The sequence below is a fragment of the Bos indicus x Bos taurus genome, chromosome X, assembly GCF_003369695.1.
Source record: "Bos indicus x Bos taurus breed Angus x Brahman F1 hybrid chromosome X, Bos_hybrid_MaternalHap_v2.0, whole genome shotgun sequence".
Taxonomy (NCBI): domain Eukaryota; kingdom Metazoa; phylum Chordata; class Mammalia; order Artiodactyla; family Bovidae; genus Bos; species Bos indicus x Bos taurus.
The window spans coordinates 16,750,217-16,772,653 of NC_040105.1; the positions used below are offsets into that span (position 1 = coordinate 16,750,217).

General features: G+C 43.1%; 1 protein-coding gene and 1 pseudogene across 8 annotated transcripts in view; one reads left to right on the plus strand and one right to left on the minus strand.

The window, feature by feature from the left end:
• The window catches only part of ADGRG2 (adhesion G protein-coupled receptor G2), a 127,714-nt gene that overhangs the window by 51,906 nt on the left and 53,371 nt on the right, over positions 1-22,437 (minus strand). For all 8 annotated transcript variants that reach the window (XM_027534230.1, XM_027534231.1, XM_027534227.1 and 5 more), the window contains one exon: positions 19,421-19,539. In XM_027534230.1, coding sequence (XP_027390031.1) covers positions 19,421-19,538 — 118 coding nt within the window. In that variant the 5' untranslated portion in view covers position 19,539. The remainder of the gene's footprint in view (positions 1-19,420; positions 19,540-22,437) is intronic.
• Positions 5,661-7,097, plus strand: LOC113887218 (annotated as a pseudogene).

Below are 22,437 nucleotides of genomic sequence, written 5' to 3' on the forward strand. Positions count from 1 at the left end.
GGAATTTAATGCAAATACTTCAAGGGGTCAAGTCCCTGTGATACAAAGCACATCAGGGGAAAGATGGGCAGATCTGAGTGAGAGCAGTGAGGCCGAGTCCATGAAGGAATGACTTAATACTTCTTAGATGGTTATTGCTCAAAATTGCCCTCTGGAGTAGTAACCACAACTGTCACTCCATCTTGCCTAACATATCTTCCAAAGGAACACAAAAATGGCTATTCAAACAAACAAGCATCTCCTGCAGCAACATCTCAATACTATACCTTTACTGACCTTTCCTCTGTTCCTAATGCTCTCTTCCTGCTCCCTCACTCCTGATTCCTGGGATCAACTCAAAAACAACCTGCACCCAAGTCATACGAGGTCATGTGTGAGGTTTCTGAGGTTTTTCCTTTTTCTTCTGCTATTTGGTATGTGGGAAATATATGACTTCAAATGGGAGACAGTCAGTTGTCTTTAAACCCGAAACTGTTGTAGTAACTCTTTACTCCCAGCACATACCCCCACCCCAAGTTGGATGGGAAAAATAAAGGCTTAATCTTTTAGGAATGGGTCGAAAAAGTATGACTAGACCCATTAGCATAAATATTTTAGACCCAACTAAAATTTGTAATCCAGTGACAGTCCTTCTCTGGATTGAATTACCGTTTCAATGAAAGATGATTCAAAACAAGGTACCACGCCTTAGGCACTCTTATATGGGAACCCCAAACAAAACAATATTTTTTTATACTAGCTCTCAAGGACTCTTCCAAGAAGCATATTTTTCAGACTTTACTACATAACAGACAAAATGAATGAAAACATTTCTACAGTGACACAACCGAAATGTGTTTACTTAAGCTGTGACCATCTCACGTCACAGTGCTCAATAAATACTGACATAATATTTTTATTAAACAATTAGTAATGACATCACTAAAGAAAACTTCAGCTCCTAGCTGATGGAATTTCCCCAAGTGCAAACAACTGGCAATTGTAGGTGGGCCTTGGCCAAAATGGGAAGAGTGAAATGTGTTCTTGATCCCCCAGCCTCTGGGTCTTGCTCCTCTCCCGGGTGAGGATAGGAAAACCACTCCAGAGCTGATCTGGCCTCTCTCAGGGGTTAACAGATCTAGCAGACAATCTAGAAGATGCATTTTGTGTGTATTTACATGCATTTTTTTCCGGGAAGAATAGAGTCCCAAAAGAAAGTCTATTTAAGTTGACAAGCATGTATACAGCATTACTATGACCTGGCACTTCAAAAATATTATCTCATAGTTCTCATGACAATATTACATGGAAAGTAATCCCCATTTTACAGATGGGGAAACTGAGGCACAGGAGGTCAAGTAACATGGAAAGGGATAGAGCTAGGGTCTGAGCCTAGCCTTTCCAGCCCTACTACATTGGGCTGCTTCTCACCTTGGGCTGTGATCTAAAACAACAATGGGCCACTGACCTGCTGGCCATCCACCCTGCTCCACCAGGAAGATGTGCACTTTAGGAAGGAGGAGAGCCTTGAAGTAAACTATTTCTGACAGGTGAGGGATATGAGAGCATCATCCCCCACTTCCTAGTGTCTGTGCAGTTAGACATATAGACAGTAATCTAGGCTTCTGGTCAAGGCCAGTGCAGATAATGGAGTACTTGGGTTATGCTTTCCATTGTAAAATGCTAGCCACAACTTGGGTTCACTCTACTTCTAAAGGCTTGTAGCTTCTGGAGCTTTTTAGTCTGATATGTAAATGCTTAGTGCTTTAAGAGGCAGCGAGGGAGTGTGCCTCTATTGAATGCTGGTATTAAGTCCAGGCATCTTCATGGAATCTACTTCCATGTCCATGAAACATGGCCCTCCATCCAGACTTCAGCTCCCTGGCCCTCCCCTCAGTCACTTTGGCATCCCAGCTGTCTCTTCAACACACCAGGCATAGCCTCACCTCAGGGCCTTTGCACTTGCTGCTCCCTCTGCCTGAAATACTTTTCCCATAGAGAACCTCTTGGTTTGCCCTGGTGTCTCTTTCAAATGTTGCTCAAATATCATCTTCCCTGAGAGACTGACCCAGACTACTCTATTTCCAAAGGATGAATGAACATGCCTCCTTAAATAACTTTAAATGTGAGTAAGAGACTAGGCTCTTAAGGGAGACGTTCAAATGCTGGCTCTGCTGTGAATAAATTTCTGGCATTTCATCTGTAAAATGGGGGCAACTATTCTAAATGAAATTATATTACATTTACAAAGTACTTTTATCACAGTTTCCACAGTAAGTTGTAATGTTAATTCAGGCTATATGACTTTGTGTCCTTGGATAAAGTTTACCTTTATATAATAAACTGCTTTTCTTAATGCAAACAATGTGATATAAATAATTTACAGAGGAGCATTTTTAAAAAATCCAGGTTCGATGCGTGATACTGGATGCTTGGGGCTGGTGCACTGGGACGACACAGAGGGATGGTGTGGGGAGGGAGGAGGGAGGAGGGTTCAGGATGGGGAACACATGTATGCCTGTGGCGGATTCATTTTGATATTTGGCAAAACTAATACAATTATGTAAAGTTTAAAAATAAAATAAAATTAAAAAAAAAAATCATGTAGTTTCTCTCCAAGACTTGTATGATGTCATTTCCATTCTAATTCTAAAACATTCCTATCTGTTCACTAATGCTTGAAGAGTCAGAGTATCTACTACAACACTGTGTTTGTCTAATGCAAGTTTCCTTAGCTTAGCAACATTGCCTAGAAAGACCATGGGTTCCATCATTTTGTATTACACATCAGGAAATCGAAGTTCACAGAAACCGTTTCAGAGGTGAAGGAGACTTGAGATGACCTAGTAGAATATTGTAAATCCAGAAAAGTGGCATAGGTAGTCACTTACACCATTATTTCTTTACTTCAAAAATCGTTTATTTACCCACCATAGGCTGCATGAGGAAAGAGTGTGTGATCTTTATTTGAAATTAGCTTTCTCCTGGTTTTCTACTGCTGATCACAAACACTGGATACAGTTATCTCTGTGGTCTTTGCTCGACACAAAAAAGGGAGGAAAATTTTACTTATATCATTTGAAAGACAGATCTTTTAGGACCCGGAGTTCACTGGAAGAAAAGTATTATAAGCCATAGGTCTGGAAAAGACTAGATACCAAATCAGTCCAAGCCCCTCAGTCTACAAGGGAGGGAAGAAGCTCAGGAACATGAAGGGATCTGCCCAAAGCTTGGTCATTAATTTCAATTTTTCAAGGCCTACTGTATACGAGACACTGGGGGTATAAAGCAGGGAATAAAATACAAGCAGGGAATAAAACAAAACCCCTGGCCGCAAACAGAGTTTACATTTTAGTGATATTATGCAACTCACTTGAAAGTTTTAAATTTCCACCTTGAAAAATATTCTATCACTGAAAGTTCTTTACTAATCCAAACTTTATGTCGTTTGCATTCCTAAAAGCAAAGAAAAGGCAAGGGTGTAGGTCATATAAGACACTTATGTTAAAAACAAGCACTACTGCCACAGACATCATTGCAAAGGCATCCTCAATTTACCTTGATGGTTTTTTACAGCACTGTGATCTTGTGAACACGAGGCTTCTTGCCAAGATCAATCTGTTTCTTCTTATTTCCTTGAAGTAAAGATGTACCCACATCATGGTACGTTTCAAACAGCATGTTCTCTTGGAACATCAACTTACTTCTTAATAGATTAAATCAGCAAAACTATTGCTTTTATTCCTCAGATGTCTTGGAGGTAAAAATCCATCACAAGATAAATGAATACAGCAAAGTTTCAGTAAAAATTGTGTAAAAGTAACTTTCAACTGCTTCAGGGACTAAATATTGAGGGAGTGGTTAAGGACCCAAGTTCTAGAATGCTGTTGTTGTTGTTCAGTCACTTAGTCGTCTCCAACTCTTTGCAACTCCATGGACTGTAGCACGCCAGGCTTCCCTGTCCTTCACTATCTCCCAGAGTTTGCTCAAACTCGTGTCCATTCAGTCAGTGATGCCATCCAACCATCTCATCCTCTGTCACCCCCTTGTCCTCTTGCCTTCAATCTTTCCCAGCATCAGGGTGTTTTCCAATCAGTCAGCTCTTGTTATCAGGTGGCCAAAGTACTGGAGCTTCAGCATCAGTCCTTCCAATGAATATTCAGGGTTGATTTCCTTTAGGATTGACTGGTTTGATCTCCTTGCAGTTCAAGGGACTCGCAAGAGTCTTTTCCAGCACCACAGCTTGAAAGAATCAATTCTTAAGTGCTCAACCTTTTTTATAGTACAGCTCTCAAGAATGCTACCACTTCTACTTTTCAGCTGTGTGAAGTGACTCCAATTGTCCAAGCCTCAGTTCCCTCATTTAGAAAATAAAGGATTAACACCTGATTGTAGCTCCTGTCAGGATTCACTAAGGTAACACATGAAGCTTTTTAAAAAATACTTGTTTGGCTGAGCCAGGTCTGAGTTGCTGCATGTGGGGTCTTCGATCTTTGTTGTGGCATGTGAACTCTTAGTTGCAGCATGTGGGGTCTAGTTCCTGAACTAGGGATCGAATGTGGGTTTCTGGCATTGAGATTGTGGAGTCTTAGCCACTGGACCACCAGGAAAAGTCCCAAAGTATTTAAAATGATGTGACAAATGTAAACCTCTATGAAGACCCACACGCTCTCCAGCCTTCTGTTCTTTCATCCTGCAGATACTGTTAGTTTAGGGACTCAACCTTTCAAAGTGAAGGAAAAGTCACTCAGTGTCTGACTCTTTGTGACCCCATGGACCATACAGTCCATGGAATTCTGCAGGCCAGGATACTGCAGTGGGTAGCCTTTTCCTTCTCCAGGGGATCTTCCCAACCCAGGGATAGAATGCAAGTCTCCCATATTGCAGGCAGATTCTTGACAGCTGAGCCACAAGGAAAGTCCAATACTGGAGTGGGTAGCCTGTCCCAGGAATCGAACCAGGATCTTCTAGCATTGCAGGCAGATTCTTTACCAACTGAGCTATCAGGGAAGACAACCTTTCAAAACCTCAGGTTATCTGCATTTTCACTTGAGATCCCTAGCCCCTTTCAGTGTTTTTCAGATGGCTATCACTGTTTCAGCATCAAATCCAAACTCAAAATATCCAGGCACAACATCATCAAATAGAACTTTCTGCAATGATGGAAATACTGTGTCTGCACTGTCCCATAAGGCAGCCACTAGCCCCAGGTGAACACTGAGTGCTTGACATGTAACTTGTGTGACTGAGGATCTGAATTTTTAATTTCACTTAATTTTAATTATTTTAATTTTAAATACCCACATGTGTCTAGTGGCTATCATATTAGAAGAGAGTGCATGTCTAGAGGAAGAGGAGAAACCTGGAGTGTCAAGAGTGGGGAACTTTTTCCTGGAAGTCCCCCAGCAGATTTTCCCAGGTGTCTCTTTGGGCTAAAGCCGGTCACATGCCTATTCCTAAATCAAATATTGGCAAGGAAAACCATTTCCACAGGTAGCTTAAAATAATCAGGATTCAGTGCGGGCGCAGCAGCCCTAGCCCTGGCAGCACCCAAGCTACAGCAGGCAGCAGGGCACGGAGGGGCTCAGAGGAGCTGAGCTGGCCCGTGGTGGGCGAGGGGCCCGGCTGGAGCTAGAGCCATGGCAGCGAATCTCTCGGGTCCTTCATGATGAAATATCTGGGGACACTTCTCCCTTCTTTCTGTAGTTGATAGTTTGGGCGGTAAAGAGACAGCTAACAGTGTCAAAACCTTCCTGCAGGACCTTGCCAGGAGAATCAAAGACTCCATCTGGGGAATTTGTACCATCTCAAAGCTAAATGCTTGAATTCAGCAAGAGAGACAGGAGCAGCGTCGAAGAAGGGCAAGCAGTGTCCTGGCTCAGAGAGCCCAGAGCATAGAAAGGAAGCAAGGCAGTGAACCACATATTGTTAGTAGAATTTTTCAGTGCTGCGCTTGGAATGGTGGAGTTTTCTGGTTCAGTCTCCTCTTATTTTTTCGAATTCCTGTCCTTCAGTCAGTAACGGCCCAGATTATTGGTGATCCATACTACATGGGGATGTCTGGTCATGGCTGGAGTTCTTCCTTACATCACTTTTCAGTGCTCTCTGGGTGCTGCCCTCTTTGTGCTCAACAAAGTCGTCAACATGATTTGGTTTCAGGATATAGCCAACCTGGCTGGCATTTGAGGTATCAGGGAGGAAGCCTCACCCATTCCCTAGTATCAGCAAAATAATTGCTGACATGCTCTTCAACCGCTTGCTTCAGGCTCTCTTCCTCCTCCAAGGGATGTTTGTGACTCTCTTTCCCATTCATCTTATTGGTCAGCTGGTTAATCTCTTGCATACTATACTGCTTCAAATATCGTTGGTTCAATAAAGGAATTGAAATGCACCAGTGGCTGCCAAACATGGAAAGGAATTGGCCTTACTACTTTGGATTTGGTTTGCCCCTGGCTTTCCTCACAGCAATACAGTCCTCCTTCATTGTCGGTGGCTGCCTCTTCTCTATCCTCTTTCCTTTATTCATTATCAGCACCAGTGAAGCAAAGACGCCTGGCAAAGCATACCTTTTCCAATTGTGCCTCTTCTCCTTGGTAGTTTTCTTAAGCAAAAGACTCTTCCACAAGACAGCCTACCTGCTGTCGGCCCTAAGTAGATCTACTTCTGCAGAAGAATTCCCATCACCACATCCATCTCCTGCCAAACTGAAGGCTGCTGTGGGCCACTGAGTTGGTCACCCACCATCCAGAGTAGGCGGGTAGGATCAAAAAGACGCTGTGGCAGCTCTTTTCCTGGCTCACCTCCATCCCCTCCCAGGGAAGGTGAGGCCTACCCTGCCAAGAGCCCTGCCCACACTCCATTCTCTCTGAGGAATCCAGATTTTTGTCTTTGGTGCATGCAAAAGGCAGAATCTTCCTGATACCAACCAGTATGGATTTTCAACACCGCTGAGTCTGAAAGGACCACAGGTTTTTCTGCAGTTCTTTTCTAGCATATGCCAGCCCCATTCCTGGATTGATTTGAATACTCTTTCTCCCTGTGCCATTTCCCCTCTCACTTCCCCATCTTGACTTCCACCACTCTTGGATGAATGGATTTTTGTAATTCGACCTGTTGTATTTGGTGGACCTGTTATTTTTGTTTTTCTGTGAAGCACATATGTTCGATGTGGGAGGGACAGGAGGCTCGGCTGCTCCTAGTCACTCACTTTATAGTCATCACTGTCTTGTTTCTTGTAACTCAGGTTAGATTTTGGTCTCTTGCTCCGCTGCAAAAACAAAAAACAAAACAGGAGCTGGAAGACACAGGACAGAAGAAAGACCTCACAGCCAGATCTCCGTTGTGTTTGAGGAATGATTTTCCTTCTCCACCTTTAAGGGGAAAAAGCCTTTTCACTGGTACATTTAAAGATCTGCCAAAGATAGGGAGGTACCAATTTCAGACAAGTGCCACTGCAACAAGGAATGCTCAAAGAACCTGAACTTTTAAACTCTGGAGGTCTGAACTTGACTGCTGGCCACTTCAGGGTCTGTCTGGTGTTTCAAAGGAGTATTGTGGGTAAGTCACTCAGTCATGTCCAACTCTTTGAGACCCCATGGGCTGTAGCCCACCAGGCTCGTCTGTCCATGGAATTCTCCAGGCAAGAGCACTGGACTGCGTTGCCATTCCCCTCTCCATGGGATCTTCCCAGCCCAGGAATCGAACCTGGGTCTCCAGCATTGCAGGCAGATATTTTACCATCTGAGCCACCAGGGAAGCCTGGAATATTGGAAGCCAAAGAATATTGGGTGTTGAAAATAGGAACTGAAGGAGTAAACTTATTAAACCCTTTAAACCTGAAAAAAAAAAGAAGTCAGGATTTACTCATGAGAAGGGTGGAAAGAGGAGAGCATCCTACAAAGCCAAGCTTAGCCAGCAAGTAAAAAAACAAAGCATGGTTGTAACATTAACGATCAGGAGTAAGTTCCACACAGCTTCTGTACTGTCTAGATCAGGAGTAAACTACAGTCCATGGGCCAAATCTCGCCCACCAACTGTATTTGCAACTCAAGTTTTACTGTCTCAAAACCACGCCTACTCATTTACATTAGTGGTTGGGACATAGACTTGGATTACTGTGATATTGAATGGTTTGCCTTGCAAACGAACAGAGATCATTCTGTCCTTTTTTACATTGCACCCATGGACTACAATCCGGACTCTCTTCTTGACTATGAAGGCTACTCCATTTCTTCTAAGGGACTTTTGCCCACAGTAGTAGATATAATGTTCATCTGAATTAAATTCGCCCATTTCAGTCCATTTTAGTTCACTTATTCCTAAAATGTCGATGTTCACTCTTGCCATCTCCTATTTCACCACCCGACTTACCTTGCTTCATGGGCCTAACATTCCAGGTTCCTATGCAATACTGTTCTTTACATCATGAGACTTTACTTCCATCACCAGTCATATCCACAAGTAGGCATTGTTTTCACTTTGGCTCAGCCTCTTCATTCTTTCCGGAGCTACTTCTCCTCCACTCTTCTCCAGTAGCATATTGGGCACCTACTGACCTGGGGGTTCATCCTTCAGTGTCATATCTTTTGGCCTTTTCACACTGTTCATGGGGTTCTCAACACAAGAATACTGAAGTGATTTGCCATTCCCTTCTCCAGTGGACCACATTTTGTGAGAACTCTCCACCATAACCGATCCATCCTGGGTGGTCCTACATGGCATAGCACATGGTCTCATTGAACTGTAGAAAATTCTTCAAGAGATGGGAATACCAGACCTTACCTGCCCACTGAGAAATCTGTATGCAGGTCAAGAAGCAACAGTTAGAACCGGACATGGAACAACGGACTGGTTCCAAATTGAGAAAGGAGTATATATCAAGGCTGTATATTGTCACCTTGCTTATTTATATGCAGAGTACATCATGCGAAATGCAGAGCTGGATGAAGCACAAGCTGGAATCAAGATTGCAGGGAGAAATATCAATAACCTCAGATATGCAGATGACACCACCCTTATGGCAGAACGTGAAGAGGAACTAAAGAGACTCTTGATGAAAGTGAGAGGAGAGTGAAAAAACTGGTTTAAAACTCAACATTCAAAAAACAAAACATCATGGCATCCAGTCCCATCACGTCATGGCAAATAGGGAACTAAAGGAAACAGTGACAGATTTTGTTTTCTTGGGCTCCAAGATCACTGCAGATGATGACTGCAGCCATGAAATTAAAAGAAGCTTCCTCCTTGGAATAAAAGTTATGATCAACCTAGACATTATATTAAAAAGCAGAGACATTACTTTACCAACAAAGGTCCATCTAGTCAAAGCTACAGTTTTTCCAGTAGTCATGTATGGATGTAAGAGTTGGACCATAAAGAAAGCTGAGAGCCAAAGAATTGTTGCTTTTGAACTGTGGTGTTGGAGAAGACTCTTGAGAGTCCCTTGGACTGCCAGAAGATCAAACGAGTCAATCCTAAAGGAAACTGACCCTGAATATTCATTGGAAGGACTGATGCTGAAGCTGAAGCTCCAATATTTTCTGCACCTGATGTGAAGAGCCGACTCATTGGGAAAGACCCTGATGCTGGGCAAGACTGAAGGCAGGAGGAGAAAGGGACAACAGAGGATGAGATGTTTTGATGGCATCACCGACTTAATGGACATGAGTTTGAGTAAGCTCCAGGAGTTGGTGATGGACAGGGAGGCCTGATGTGCTGCAGTCCATGGGGTCTCAGAGTTGGACATGACTAAGCAACTTAACTCAGCTCATTTACATATTGTCTAGGGCTGCTTTTGAGCTACTAGGGCAGAGCCTAGTAGTTGGCCACAGAGACCATATGGTTTACAAAGCCAAAATGTTTATCATCCTGTTCCTTAAAGAACAGCTTGTCAAGCCCTCATCTAGAACAATATCCCTCATGGTTAAAGTCACCCATGTTAAAGATCTTGGCTAAAACGTACTCATATGGCCAAAAGTAGGCACTTCATATGGGCTACTGTAGAAGAAAAGTTCTGGAGAGCTGCTTTTGGCACCCTGATACTGTTTCTTGCTGGGTAACCTAGAAAAGGACCCACCACTTTGAGCTTCAGTCTTCTCATCAGCAAAGTGAGGATAATACAAACTTCTCCACCCACTTCAGGGGGACATGGGGAGATGATGGATGCCAAGGTGCTCCACAGACCATGAAGAGCTACAGGAATGTCCAGAGGGGTTGCTGCTGCTGTTCTTAATGTTCACTACTATGTGCTGTTGCCACTGGATCCTACAGAGACCCTGGAACTTTTCCGTGATCAGCAAGGCAAGGATAGCACTGGTCACTGGGAGATTTACCAGTCAGCAAAAGCCATTTCTGGAGCTTTCAGCAATACGGAAACCAAGAGATTCACTGGCTTCGTTGTAACTTTAAGAGCTTTTAAAATCGTGTCAAATAGAAAAATGTAGTTTGGAAAAAAAATGTGACTTTTAAATTGTTTTCAATTTCTTATTAGGAGCTTCAAATAGGAGAGCAGCCTTAAAATGGGGTTGCAGAGATGAGTGGTTCTTAGTTCAAGGCAAACCCCAAGGATCCCCAGTATCCCAGGACAACAGATCAGGAATTCAAAGACAGAACCTACTGGATAATTGAACTCATAATGTCAAAGTGTGAAGGAACTTTAACAGGCAATCAGCTGAGCCCCTTCATCATATGGAGGAAAGGAAACATATTCTTCAAGGGTAATTGGTGCTCATGTCCAGCCACCTCACTGAAGTCTATGCAAAAGTTTAGGGGAATAATATATGTTGTATCAGAACTCATTGGGTTCAGATGAATATAATACTGGTGCCTTAAGCTGAGGAGGGCAGTCCATGTTTTAGTATATCTCTAGACTTTAGAATAGAGCCACAAATCAAAAGCAACCAAGCAGCCAGTTTCTTGATCGCTTACTATGTGCTAACACTTTGGAGGACACAGAGAGGACCTGAGCCTGAACTTGGGACCTGACCAGATACTACTTCATATTGGCAAAGATAAAACCATAAGGAGGAGCAGAATTCAGGACATAGTGACAGCCTTCAACAATTCCTATCAGTGCTCTCACAAAGCCTAAGTGTTCAATATGCATGTGCTTTAAGAGTTAAAATGTATGGACAAAATTTAGATGTACGAACAGTAGTAACAAGAAACAAGCAAAATTTTAAAAGCCCTCAAGCTTCCTTTGATGTTCAGGATGACTCCATCTTGTGCTGGAGCCTCCATTCCAGAAGTACAGGAGAAGGATCCTTAAACCTGATGAATGACTAAAGAGAATGCTCTCTTCTGCTCTAAAACACTCTCTAGTCAACCCCATGTCTACCAGATAAATGAGCAATCTTTGTTTTCCCTCCTCTTCCTTTTGGTAGTCAAGATGGCTTCTAGGTCAGGAAGGGGAAGCCAGTGTTCTCACAGCAGGGAGAAGGGCTCTGCATCAGTGAGCTTACCTCGTGCTGAGCCCTGGGTTCTCAACAGCCTCTCCAGAGATCCCCCGCACCCAGCAGGGTTCCTTCGGGGCCCACTGGTATCCACTGCTAAGGCCATGTCCAGTGGGCCCCATGTTCTGTTCTCTCAGAATCCTGCCCAACCTGGGGGCCCCACTCTTGCTGACCCAGTTCCTCTCAGATCTTACTACCAAGTGTCTGTCACATCCTCCCTGTGGCCCCTGGTCTCAGCTGTCCACACCATTATCTCTGCAGCCCTGGCTCTCAGCAGAGCTACCCACTAGGAACACAAGAACCATTTAGAATCCCTTTCCTTCACACAAGAAATGAGAGAGACTTGGACGGAACACTACCTCCAACCTCCTCTCTGCCTAAACACACTGTGCTGCCATTTCTCATCCCTACCATTGCTCTCTGTTGATGTGTGGGCCACTGTGAGGAGTTCTCACCCAGAATTCTAAGTGGAAAGTGAGACACAATCTCCTCTGGTTTCAGTTTCCTCCTCAACCCATTCAGAGTCTCTGTCATTCCTTGTCACAACTTCTACCTATCAGAGAAAGAGTCAGAACCCAACAGAAGTGACCTCATCATGCCTGTGGGGGATTTTGGGAGGTTGAGAGATTAACCTAGTATCAGATCACCACTGTGGTATTTATAATCTCAACTTTCAGTTCAGTTCAGTCGCTCAGTAGTGTCTGACTCTTTGCGATCCCATGGACTGCAGCACACCAGGCTTCCCTGACCACCACCATCTCCCAGAGCTTGCTCAAACTCATGTCCATTGAGTCAGTGATGCCATCCAACCATCTCATCCTCTGTTGTCCCCTTATCCGCCTGCCTTCAATCTTTCCCAGCATCAGGGTTTTTTCCAATGAGTCAGTTCTTTGCATAAGGTGGTCAAAGTATTAGAGCTTCAGCTTCAGCATCAGTCCTTCCAGTGAATATTCAGGACTGATTTCCTTTAGGATTGACTGGTTTGATCTCCCTGCTGTCCAAGGGACTCTCAAGAGTCTTCTCAATTTTATAGAGAGGAATTGAGGGACAAGTAGACCAGCACTGGGTTTACATACAAGACTGTTTCCCTGCCTTTCAGGAGCACACAGTCTACCTCCTACAGCTCTGACATGCATTGTACAAGAACAAAGACTTGGATGGACAAAGCATGAGAGGGTAAGAGGAGAGAAGACAGTGAGGCCTTGGAGAAGGGGACTTAGAGAGAAATCTATCACTAGAAATGCCTGCAGTACAGAAAGATCTAGATCCAGCCCAGAAAGAGACTAAGTTGGGATTATAGCTCATGAGATCACCAAACTGGCTCTTATGTGTAATTGTTTCCAAGTGGGAAAGACAATTCTGCAAGAATGAAATTATAACCATCTTCCACTAATACGTCATCTCACCCTCTGGAAAATAGTTGTACCTAAAAGGAGACCTCCTTGGAAGACAAAAAAGCAGCAGCAGCAGAAGAAAAAAAGCAAAGAAAAAATGACATTGGCATAGCCCAAGAGAGCTAGAGACCAGAGGTAAGTAAGTTAGAGTTACCTGTCAAAGCTCATTTGGGCATTGTGTAGACAAAGAATGACTCCCTCGAAGCTACCAAACTACACGAATGACCACCAAACTACACAACTGGAAGTGTGAAGTTCTACGGGCTCTGTCTGGTGGCCAGCAACCTAACAAGAGAGTATCAGTCCAATCTCTCCTCGTTGCTAGGAGCTACTGAGTCATCTCTCAGGCGTCCAGATGAAGCTACCATGCCTGCAGTCCACATCCCCAGAGCCAGGGGCAGTGGCTGCTCTCTGGCAGTTTAGTTCAGGCTCCCTCTCCATCTTCTCTTCATGCCTCATGCCATGTTCATTCAGTCTTCCCTTCCTGGGCAACCAGGTAGAGTAGGAACAGTACAGGCTACTGATTCCAATGGGGAATCCTCCAAGCTGTTTGACTCTGGGCAAATGACTTAATCTCTTTGACACTCAGTTTCTTCATCTGCAAACAGAAATGAAAAATATCTACCATAAAGGGTTTTTGCGAGGATTAAACAAGATGATCTATGTAAAGCACCTTCAATGGCCTGCCCCAGGGCAGGTCCTCAATACTCATTAGTTTTCATCCCATGAGTTTCTCACCCACCTTGTCAAACTTTTCTTCCCCCTTCTCACTTGGCACATACCATGTGCTGAAAAGACTCATGATGCCAAGGAAGTACGTTTGACTTCCTTGACATGAGACAAAGTGACATGACACAAAGTGACAAGTATAAAAAAGACATGGATAAAAACAAAAGGGAGCACTGACAAGAGAGATTTATTTCTTCTGAAGAGGTCAAGGGAGGTTCTCTAGAGGTAGTCATATTGGGCTGCACTTTGGAGAATGGGCATGTTTCCCAATGGAGATGACCCCAGGAAGCAGAGGGAGGGAGTAGGGAAGGGAGTAAAGCCAACAGTGGGTACATTAATGAGCACATTGCTACCGTGGACAACTGGGGCCCAATCCAACAATGCACTGGGTGTACAGAACACACTTTAGCATGATCCCACCAAGGGCTGGGGAAGCTGGCATAGTTAAGTACCAACTCCCATTCTTCACCATTCTGGGGTATTAACTCTCTGGTACTACTAGCTGGCTCCTTGCACAGGCCAAGCATAGACCCATGGGCACAGATGATTCTCAGTCAGTGAGACATGGGAGCCATCAAGAAGGCACAGGATCTGTCTGAAGATAACCTCTGGGTGGCTCAAGCGGACATGGGCAGAGCACCAATAGCATCTGCTACAGGTGCTTAACATCCTACTAGCGTCATGCATGAACTTAGCCAGAGGCCATATATGTTAGAGCCCCACAGCACTGACTCGACTCACACTTTACGATTTAGTTATAGTTTGTACTTTTTTTCATGTATCCTAGTCATGCCCCTCCAACTGGAGTGTAAACTCCCTGGACTCAGAGATGATGCTCTCTCAGCAGGCAGTAATGCTGGGCACACAGCAGGTACTCATTACAACACAACTGCTTATCCAGTGTAGTACAATCAGCAGGTCCCCTCAGCCTTCATCAAAGACCAGGCATCCTGAACTGCAGAGAACCTGCCTCAGCCCAAAGTTGCTCAGAAAGATGGTACCTATAAGCCATCTGGATGATCCAGTCTGACATCCAGTCCTAAAGTGGATTCCACCTTTATTTTTAACCTACAGATATACAACTGCTATGCAGAGTACACAACCTAGTGTAGCATAGAGCTTAAGGATGCTAGAAGATAGGATAGTGTAGTGGTTAAACACACAAACTTTGAGTCATATGACCTGAGTTGGAATTGCAGCTCTGCAATGAAAATGTGCAAGCTAGGGCAAGTTGCTTACCTTCTCTGTGCCTCAGTTTCCTGTAAAATGGAGCTAATAATACTAGTGCCTACTACAAAGGGTTACTGAGTAAGCTTTAAATGAAATAGCTTTTTGTAAGGGCTCATAACAGTGGCTGCTGCTGCTGCTGCTGCTAAGTCGCTTCAGTCGTGTCTGACTCTGTGCGACCCCTTAGACAGCAGCCCACCAGGCTCCCCCATCCCTGGGATTCTCCAGGCAAGAACACTGGAGTGGGTTGCCATTTCCTTCTCCAACACATGAAAGTGAAAAGTGGAAGTGAAGTCGCTCAGTCATGTCTGACTCTTAGCGACCTCCACTGCAGCCTACCACACTCCTCCGTCCATGGGATTTTCTAGGCAAGAGTACTGGAGTGGGGTGCCATCGCCTTCTCCACAGAACAGTGGCTGGCACCAGGTAAATATTTTCAAAGTAATTATTAAATAACATGAATGAATACTCTTTTTGGGAGTTCTGAAAGACAATAACGATCTCCAATTTAGCCCTTTCCAGATCCCAACACACTTCATTCAGAAAAACCTTTGCATATACAATGTTGTATGTCAATAGAGCTGGAAGAGAAAAATGTCTGCCATCATGAAGTTTCTTTTTTAACATATATTGAGCCTTACAAAAGCCCTCTAGAGGAGCTCAGGGTTACACCCATTTTGAAGATGAGGAAACTGAGCCCTGTATCAGTCTAGTAGCAAATCGAGATCATACAATAGCAGATGGCAGGCATGTGGAGGGCTCGAACCCTGGATCTCACCATATTCTACTATATCATGCGGCACAGTAAAGTTTCAGCCAATTCTTTAAGACCGTGGTTCTACGCTTGGGTGGGCATCAACAACACCCAGAGGGCTGATTTAAGCACAGATGGCTGGGCCTCACCCCCAGAGTTCCCAACCCACCAAGTCTAGGCTGGGCCTGAGAATCTGCACTTCTGAAAACCTCCCCGGTGATGCTGATGCTGCCTGTTTGGGGGCCACACTCTGAGAACCACTGCCTGAAGAAATCAATTCATCAGAGAGCCAGAGCAAGAAATACATTCAGTGACCTTAGCATCCACTCAGGTTTTCCCTGCTCGGGTTGGTGTCAGAGCCGTGCCCTTTCCTGTTTACCTGGCCCATTTTCACCATTTATTGAAATTAATTAATTAATTTTATTATTACTTTTGGCTGTGCTGGTCTTCGTTGCTGTGTGGACTTTTCTCTAGTTTCGGCCATCAGGGGCTACAGTTTCATTGTGGAGCACGGGCTCTAGGGCGTTCGGGCTTCAGTAGCTGTAGAACATGGTGGGCTCAGTAGTTGTGGCTCCCAAGCTCTAGAGCACAGATTTAGTAACTGTGGTACCACAGACTTAGGTGCTCCACGGCATGTGGCATCTTTCCAGATCAGGGATTGAATCCGTGTGTCCTGCATTGGCATGTGGATTCTTAACCACTGGACCACCTTCTGGCTTCACAGAAGCCCCTATTTTCATCATTTTTAAATATACTTCTTCAAAACAGACTTATTTCTACCAAGCAGCTTTCCTTTGGATGATTTTTCCCCTTCGTGTTCCACTTTTGTTCCTCATCTACCCTGTGGTGGAAAAAGCACTGAAACATGAGACCAAAGATCTAGTATCTAGTCTGGCTCCACCACTTCCTAACCAATAATGTCCCTGGGGACATTTACTCATCAGTAAAGTGAGGACGTTTGATTTTTGCCCTGACAATCCCACAGGGATGTCAGTGTGCAGGGTACGAGTAATTTCTTATACTTACATTAAGATGCCCCAAGGAGATGGTGAGTGAGCACAGTTTATAAGAACGTCACATGGCCACAACAGAGTTTGTATCCCATGATGTATATCTGGAGTTCTCTCTTCCTACTTATGTCTTCTGCCAGTTGTGGAGGCAATGGGATTGCCTCTGAACCAGTCACATCAACATCACCTGGGAGCTTGTTAGAAATGCCAATTCTCAGGGCCCCCGCAAAGCTACTCATCCAAAACTCTCATGGATGGGTTTGTCTTAACAAGCTTTCTAGGTGATTCTGATGTACACTCAAGTTTGGAAACTTTGGTTTTGTGGTTACAAGTACAAAATTCCAAGTTAGGTACAATTCCCACAGCAGCCACTTCCTTGAGCAAGTTACTTCTCTCTCTGAGCCTGAGTTTCTTGATTTGTGAAATGGTGCTAAGACTAGGATTTCCCCTCAACAGACTTGGTTTAGCAGCTTAAGAGACTGGATGTATTGATATGCAAAACACATAGAGACCCAGCACACTGTAAGTAGTCAATACATATTGACTCTTTATTTCTTCGTGTAAAGTATCGTGGCTCCTTGACAATATGCCCCAGTGCCTACTTTTGAAAGACTGCCAATTGTGTACAAGTCTGTTGTGAAGTTTTCTATTTGTGTGCATCCATGTGTGTTATACTTACACTGTTTGCTGCCAGTACATATTTGTTTTATCCAACAAAGATTCTTTGGTCCTGCAATTTTCTTCTAAATAAGAAAGGTATTTCTGTGTGTCCTTAATAGTGTCTTCTTTATAATGATTCTTTTGAGGGGGAGGGGGCTACGCCATGTGGCATGTGAGAGCTTAGTTCCCTGATCAAGGATCAAAGCCAAGCCCACTGCAGTGGAAGTGCAGTCTTAACCAGTGGATGGCCAGGGAAGTTCCTGTAATGATTCTTTATATTTGCACAGCACTATATTCTTTTGGGAGTTGTACCCAAACATATTGCAGCCCTGGTAATTCTGGTCTTTTTACTGCCCTCCTCAGGTACCTTTTCTCCTTCTTTCATAAGCTTATAGAGATCTTCTTTTCTGAAAATAATGCTTCATTAGTGTGATTCTCTATCTCCCTTAAATTTCCATATGGAGGTGCCTTTGAGTAGCTACTTTTATAAACAAATAAGCACCAGAAACAGACCTTCACATATATGGTCAATTAATTTTTGACAAAGGTGCCAAGACTATGCAATGGGGAAAAGACAGTGTTTTCAACAAATGGTATTAAGAAAACTGGATATCCAAATGTAAAGTAATGAAGTTGGATCCTTGTGCGTGCACATGCTAAGTCGCTTCAGTAATGTCCAACTCTTTGTGACCCCATGCCAGGCTCCTCTGTCCATGGAATTCTCCAGGCAAGAATACTGGAGTGGGTTGCCATTTCCTCTTCCAGGGGATCTTCCTGACCCAGGGATTGAACAAGAGTCTCCTGCAGCTCCTGTATTGCAGGCAGATTCTTTTTTTAATTTGATTTTATTTTTAAACTTTACAATATTGTATTAGTTTTGCCAAATATCGAAATGAATCCGCCACAGGTATACCCATGTTCCCCATCCTGAACCCTCCTCCCTCCTCCCTCCCTGCAGGCCGATTCTTTACTGCTGAGCCACCAGGGAAGCCCAGTTGGATCCTTACCTCACACCATATACAAAATGAACTCAAAATGGATCAAAGGACCTAAACATAAAAGCTAAAACTATAAGTTCTTAGAAGAAAAATAGAGGAAAATCTTAATGATATTTATTTGATATAAAAGCAAAAGCACAGGCAATAAAGTAAAAATAGATACACTGGATTTTATCAAAATTAAAAACTTCTATGCATCAAAGGACACTACTTAAAAGAGTGAAAAGACAACCCACAGAATGGGGAAAATTTTTGCAGATCGTATATCTGGTAAAGGATTAATATCCAGACTATATAAAGAACTCCAAAAACTTAATAACAACAAAAACTCCCAAACAATCCAATTCAAAAATGGACCAAAGATTTGAATAGACATTTCTCTAAAGAAGATACACAAATGATTCTAATGAGCACATGAAAAAATATTTAACATAACTAATCATTAAGGAAATGTAAACAAAAACCGTATCACACCCATTATCAAAAGAACAGAAAGTAACAAATTTTAGTGAGGATATAGAGAACTTGGAATCCTTGTGACTTGCTGGTAAGAATGTTAAATAGTGCAGTCACTGTGGGAAACAGTTTGCCAGACCCTTAAAATGTTAAACATAGAACTACCTATGACCAGCAATTCTACTTTCAAAAGAAGGGACTCAAACTGATACTTACACAACAATGTGCACAGTAGCATGATTTATAGTAGCCCAAAAGATGGAAATAACCCAAATGCCATTAACACTGAATAAATAAACTTAGTATGATATGCAGATACAATGGAGCATTTATTCAGCTTTAAAAAGAGATGAAATTCTGATACATGCTACAACGTGGATGAACCTTGGAAACATTATGCTAAGAGAAATAAGCCATGCACAAAAGGACAAATATTGTATAATTCCTTATATGAGGTACCTAGAAGAGGAAAAATTATAAAGACAGAAAGAACAGAGGTTACCAGGGTCTGGGAGGAAGCGGGGAGGCAGGTTATTGCTTAATGGGTACAAAGTTCCTATCTGAGATGATGAAAATGTTGTGGAAATGGATAGTGGTGATGACTACACAAAATTGTGAACCACATTTAATGCCAGTGAATTGTACACTTAAAAATTGTTAAAATGTTTTACACTAATTTTGCCATTGTAAAAAAAAATCCCAAACACACAAACATACACACTGATAAAACAGAAAAAAAGATAAAGGAAAATGAGCATCTTACCTTCCAGGGATGTAACCAGAGTAATATGAAGAAAAATGACGACAAGGGCTATCTTAAACATCAGTAAAAGTTCTTCAGGTCTGCCAACATGGCCACACTGCCCACCAGAGAAAAACATCCTGAAATAAAGTAAGGGGAAAACACATCATCACAGCTTGCTATAATCGTAAGATAGCAATGTCCAAAGGTCGGTTCCTCAAGCAAGACAACCTGCAACACCCCTCCCTTTAAAATACTCTAGTTCCAGAGAATTGGCAATGCCAGGTGGGCACTGGTTACAAAAAGCAAAACCCATGTTTATTATGGGTGACCCAGCCACTAGGATAATATACATTAAAAATGATTGGCAAGGTAGTCCATGTAGATTTATGGAAAGCATCAATGTTACCGAGTCCAAGCTCACTCTACTTGTAGCAAAACAGGCCAATAAACCACGAGATGAGGTATTCAACACAAGGAGTATGACATTATTCAGCAAGCTGGTAGACTAGTGTCCCCCCAAAAATTGATCTTATGGGGTCTAGATGCCAGTTTATTTTATAGAACAGAGAGGGAGAGGAGATGAGGAAGTAAAGTAAAAAGGCCATTTCCATTTATCTTGCAAAACAGGAGGGCACATGTTTCTTTCTGTAGCCATTCACAGGGCAGGGGCAGATTGTCTCCCTGTGAGCTGAACAAAGGCACTTTGGTTTAACATTCTGACAGAGGGGCAGGGTCCCCTGAGGTAGGACATTATGTATGATTATAACAACAAATTGAGAAGGAAATGGCAACCCACTCAAGTATTCTTGCCTGGAAATCCCATGGACAGAGGAGCCTGGTAGGCTATAGTCCATGGGGTCATAAGAGTCAGACATGACTTAGTGACTAAACCACATAATAACAAACGCCATGAAAAGCAAAGGTTAAAGTCAAAGAAATAGATCCAACATCCAACTAGCTGTCCCCTATTACATCAATACCTGTAAAATATCAAGGGGAATTTAAAAACACAAAATGCTGCATATGTAACGATTACCACTATATAAAGGCTAGTTAAAAAACTGCTAAGAATCAGAAGAGGTCACAGAATCTTATCCCATTTATGTCTTAGGCTGTAAAAGGATGGATATGTTCCATTTCCTCTTTATTAGATGTTAATTCATTACCATTTTTATTACTCGACATTTTTCAGCAGAGTCAACATTTTTCAAAAAGCAAAATTTGTATCAGTACTGAATTTAAAAGTCTTATTTACCATTCATTTATTAACTTCGTTCCAACAAATATTCATTGAGAGCCAATATACACTAGATGAGATGTGAGGGTTGACTAGGTGGTAACTAGATGAAATACATGTGGTGGAGGTGGGGCAGGGGCTGGGAGGAGCTCGGCACACAGAGAAAACTGCAGAGGAGATGACCAACTGAACTCCAGGACAGGTAGTCAGCACCAGCAGTAGTTGCTGGCGTGAGATGCTGAGGGAGGAAAAAGCCAGCCAGGAAATCACAATCCACCTACAGGGCTCAGGCAGCAAGAGCCCACTGAGCAGGCTCCCTCTACACAGCCATCAGGGAAGGGGCCAGGACACACTAGGCTATGTGTTCTCAGCTGGCAGAGCTCCCGGCCACAGGGCACCCACAAACCCAGTCACCACTGCACCTCCCTGAACTCAAGATAGACAGTATGCAGCACCACAGTGAAGGCTAAAAAGCATGGGGCCAAAGGTCCTGGTTCTGCCACACAATGTCTGAGTGACTTTGGATAACTTATTTCCAATGGCCAAGATTCCCCACCTAACAAACTGTGATAACAGTGCCAGCCTGATAGTGTTGCTGTGGTGATTAAAGCAGACATCTGGGCACAGGGGCTGGCACTGTGAAGGGACTATAAATGCTAGCTGTAGACTCTTCAGTCAGTCAGTAAACAAACAGCTACCCTGTACCTCATCTGTGTGAGGATTACAGAGATGAGGACATGGAAAGATGGGAATAAATTACGATTTCTCAGTCTCCAGGAAAAGCTGGCAATTGTTGAGTCCTATAATTTTGGATTTCCCTGCTGGTCCAGTGAATAAGAATCTGCTTGACAATGCAAGGACACCAGTTTGATCCCTGGTCTGCAAAGATTCCACATGCTGCAGAGCAACTAAGCCCATGTACCACAACTACTGAGCCCATGCAACTAGAGCATGTGCTCAGCAACAAAAGAAGCCACCGCAACAAGAAGCCCTCACTCTGCAACTAGAGAGTAGCCCCCACTCGCCACAACTAGAGAAAAGCTCCTGCAGCAACAAAGACCCAGTGAAACCAAAAATAAAATAAACAAAAAAAATTTTTAATAAAAGGAACCCTATAATTTAATAGCCATTGCCAGTACCAGGGAGGTAATTCTTTCCTTGGACATGCATGGCAAGATAACGTCCTTGGGCAGGAAGTGAATCCTCCTTCCAAAGAGGACTTAAATTTTTAAAATCAATACTGTAAATTGTATTATATATTAATAACATGCTATGTTAATAAATTATAAAGCGCCTCTGGTTTGTCCCTCCTCTCCAGCACTTTTATCCTCTCTCTGTTCATAATGGTATATTGCTGATCCTCCAGAATGAGTCACTTGAACGATAATGCTAATATCGTTGTGCAAAGATACAGCAATGTCTCTCTGGAGAAAAACTTAAGTGTCTCTTACAGCTACATACAATAATATCGATGAACCTCAGAAATATATTGTAAGATAAAAGAGCCAGACATAAAGGAATGCATGTTGCCCGTGATCCCATTCAGATGAGAAACAAAAGCACACAAAACCAATCGATGGAGTGAGGTTGGGAGTGTCATTATCCTTGGAAAGGAGCAGCGGATGTAACAATTAGAAGTGGGCACAAGGGGGCTTCTGAGGTTCAGGTAATATTCTGCTTGCTGGTTACATGATGTGTTCAGTTCCAGAAATTGACTGAATTAAACACTTATATGCATAAGTTTCATATATAAGTTTAAAAAATAATCTATTATTAATTTTTGAACTCAGCTGCCCCT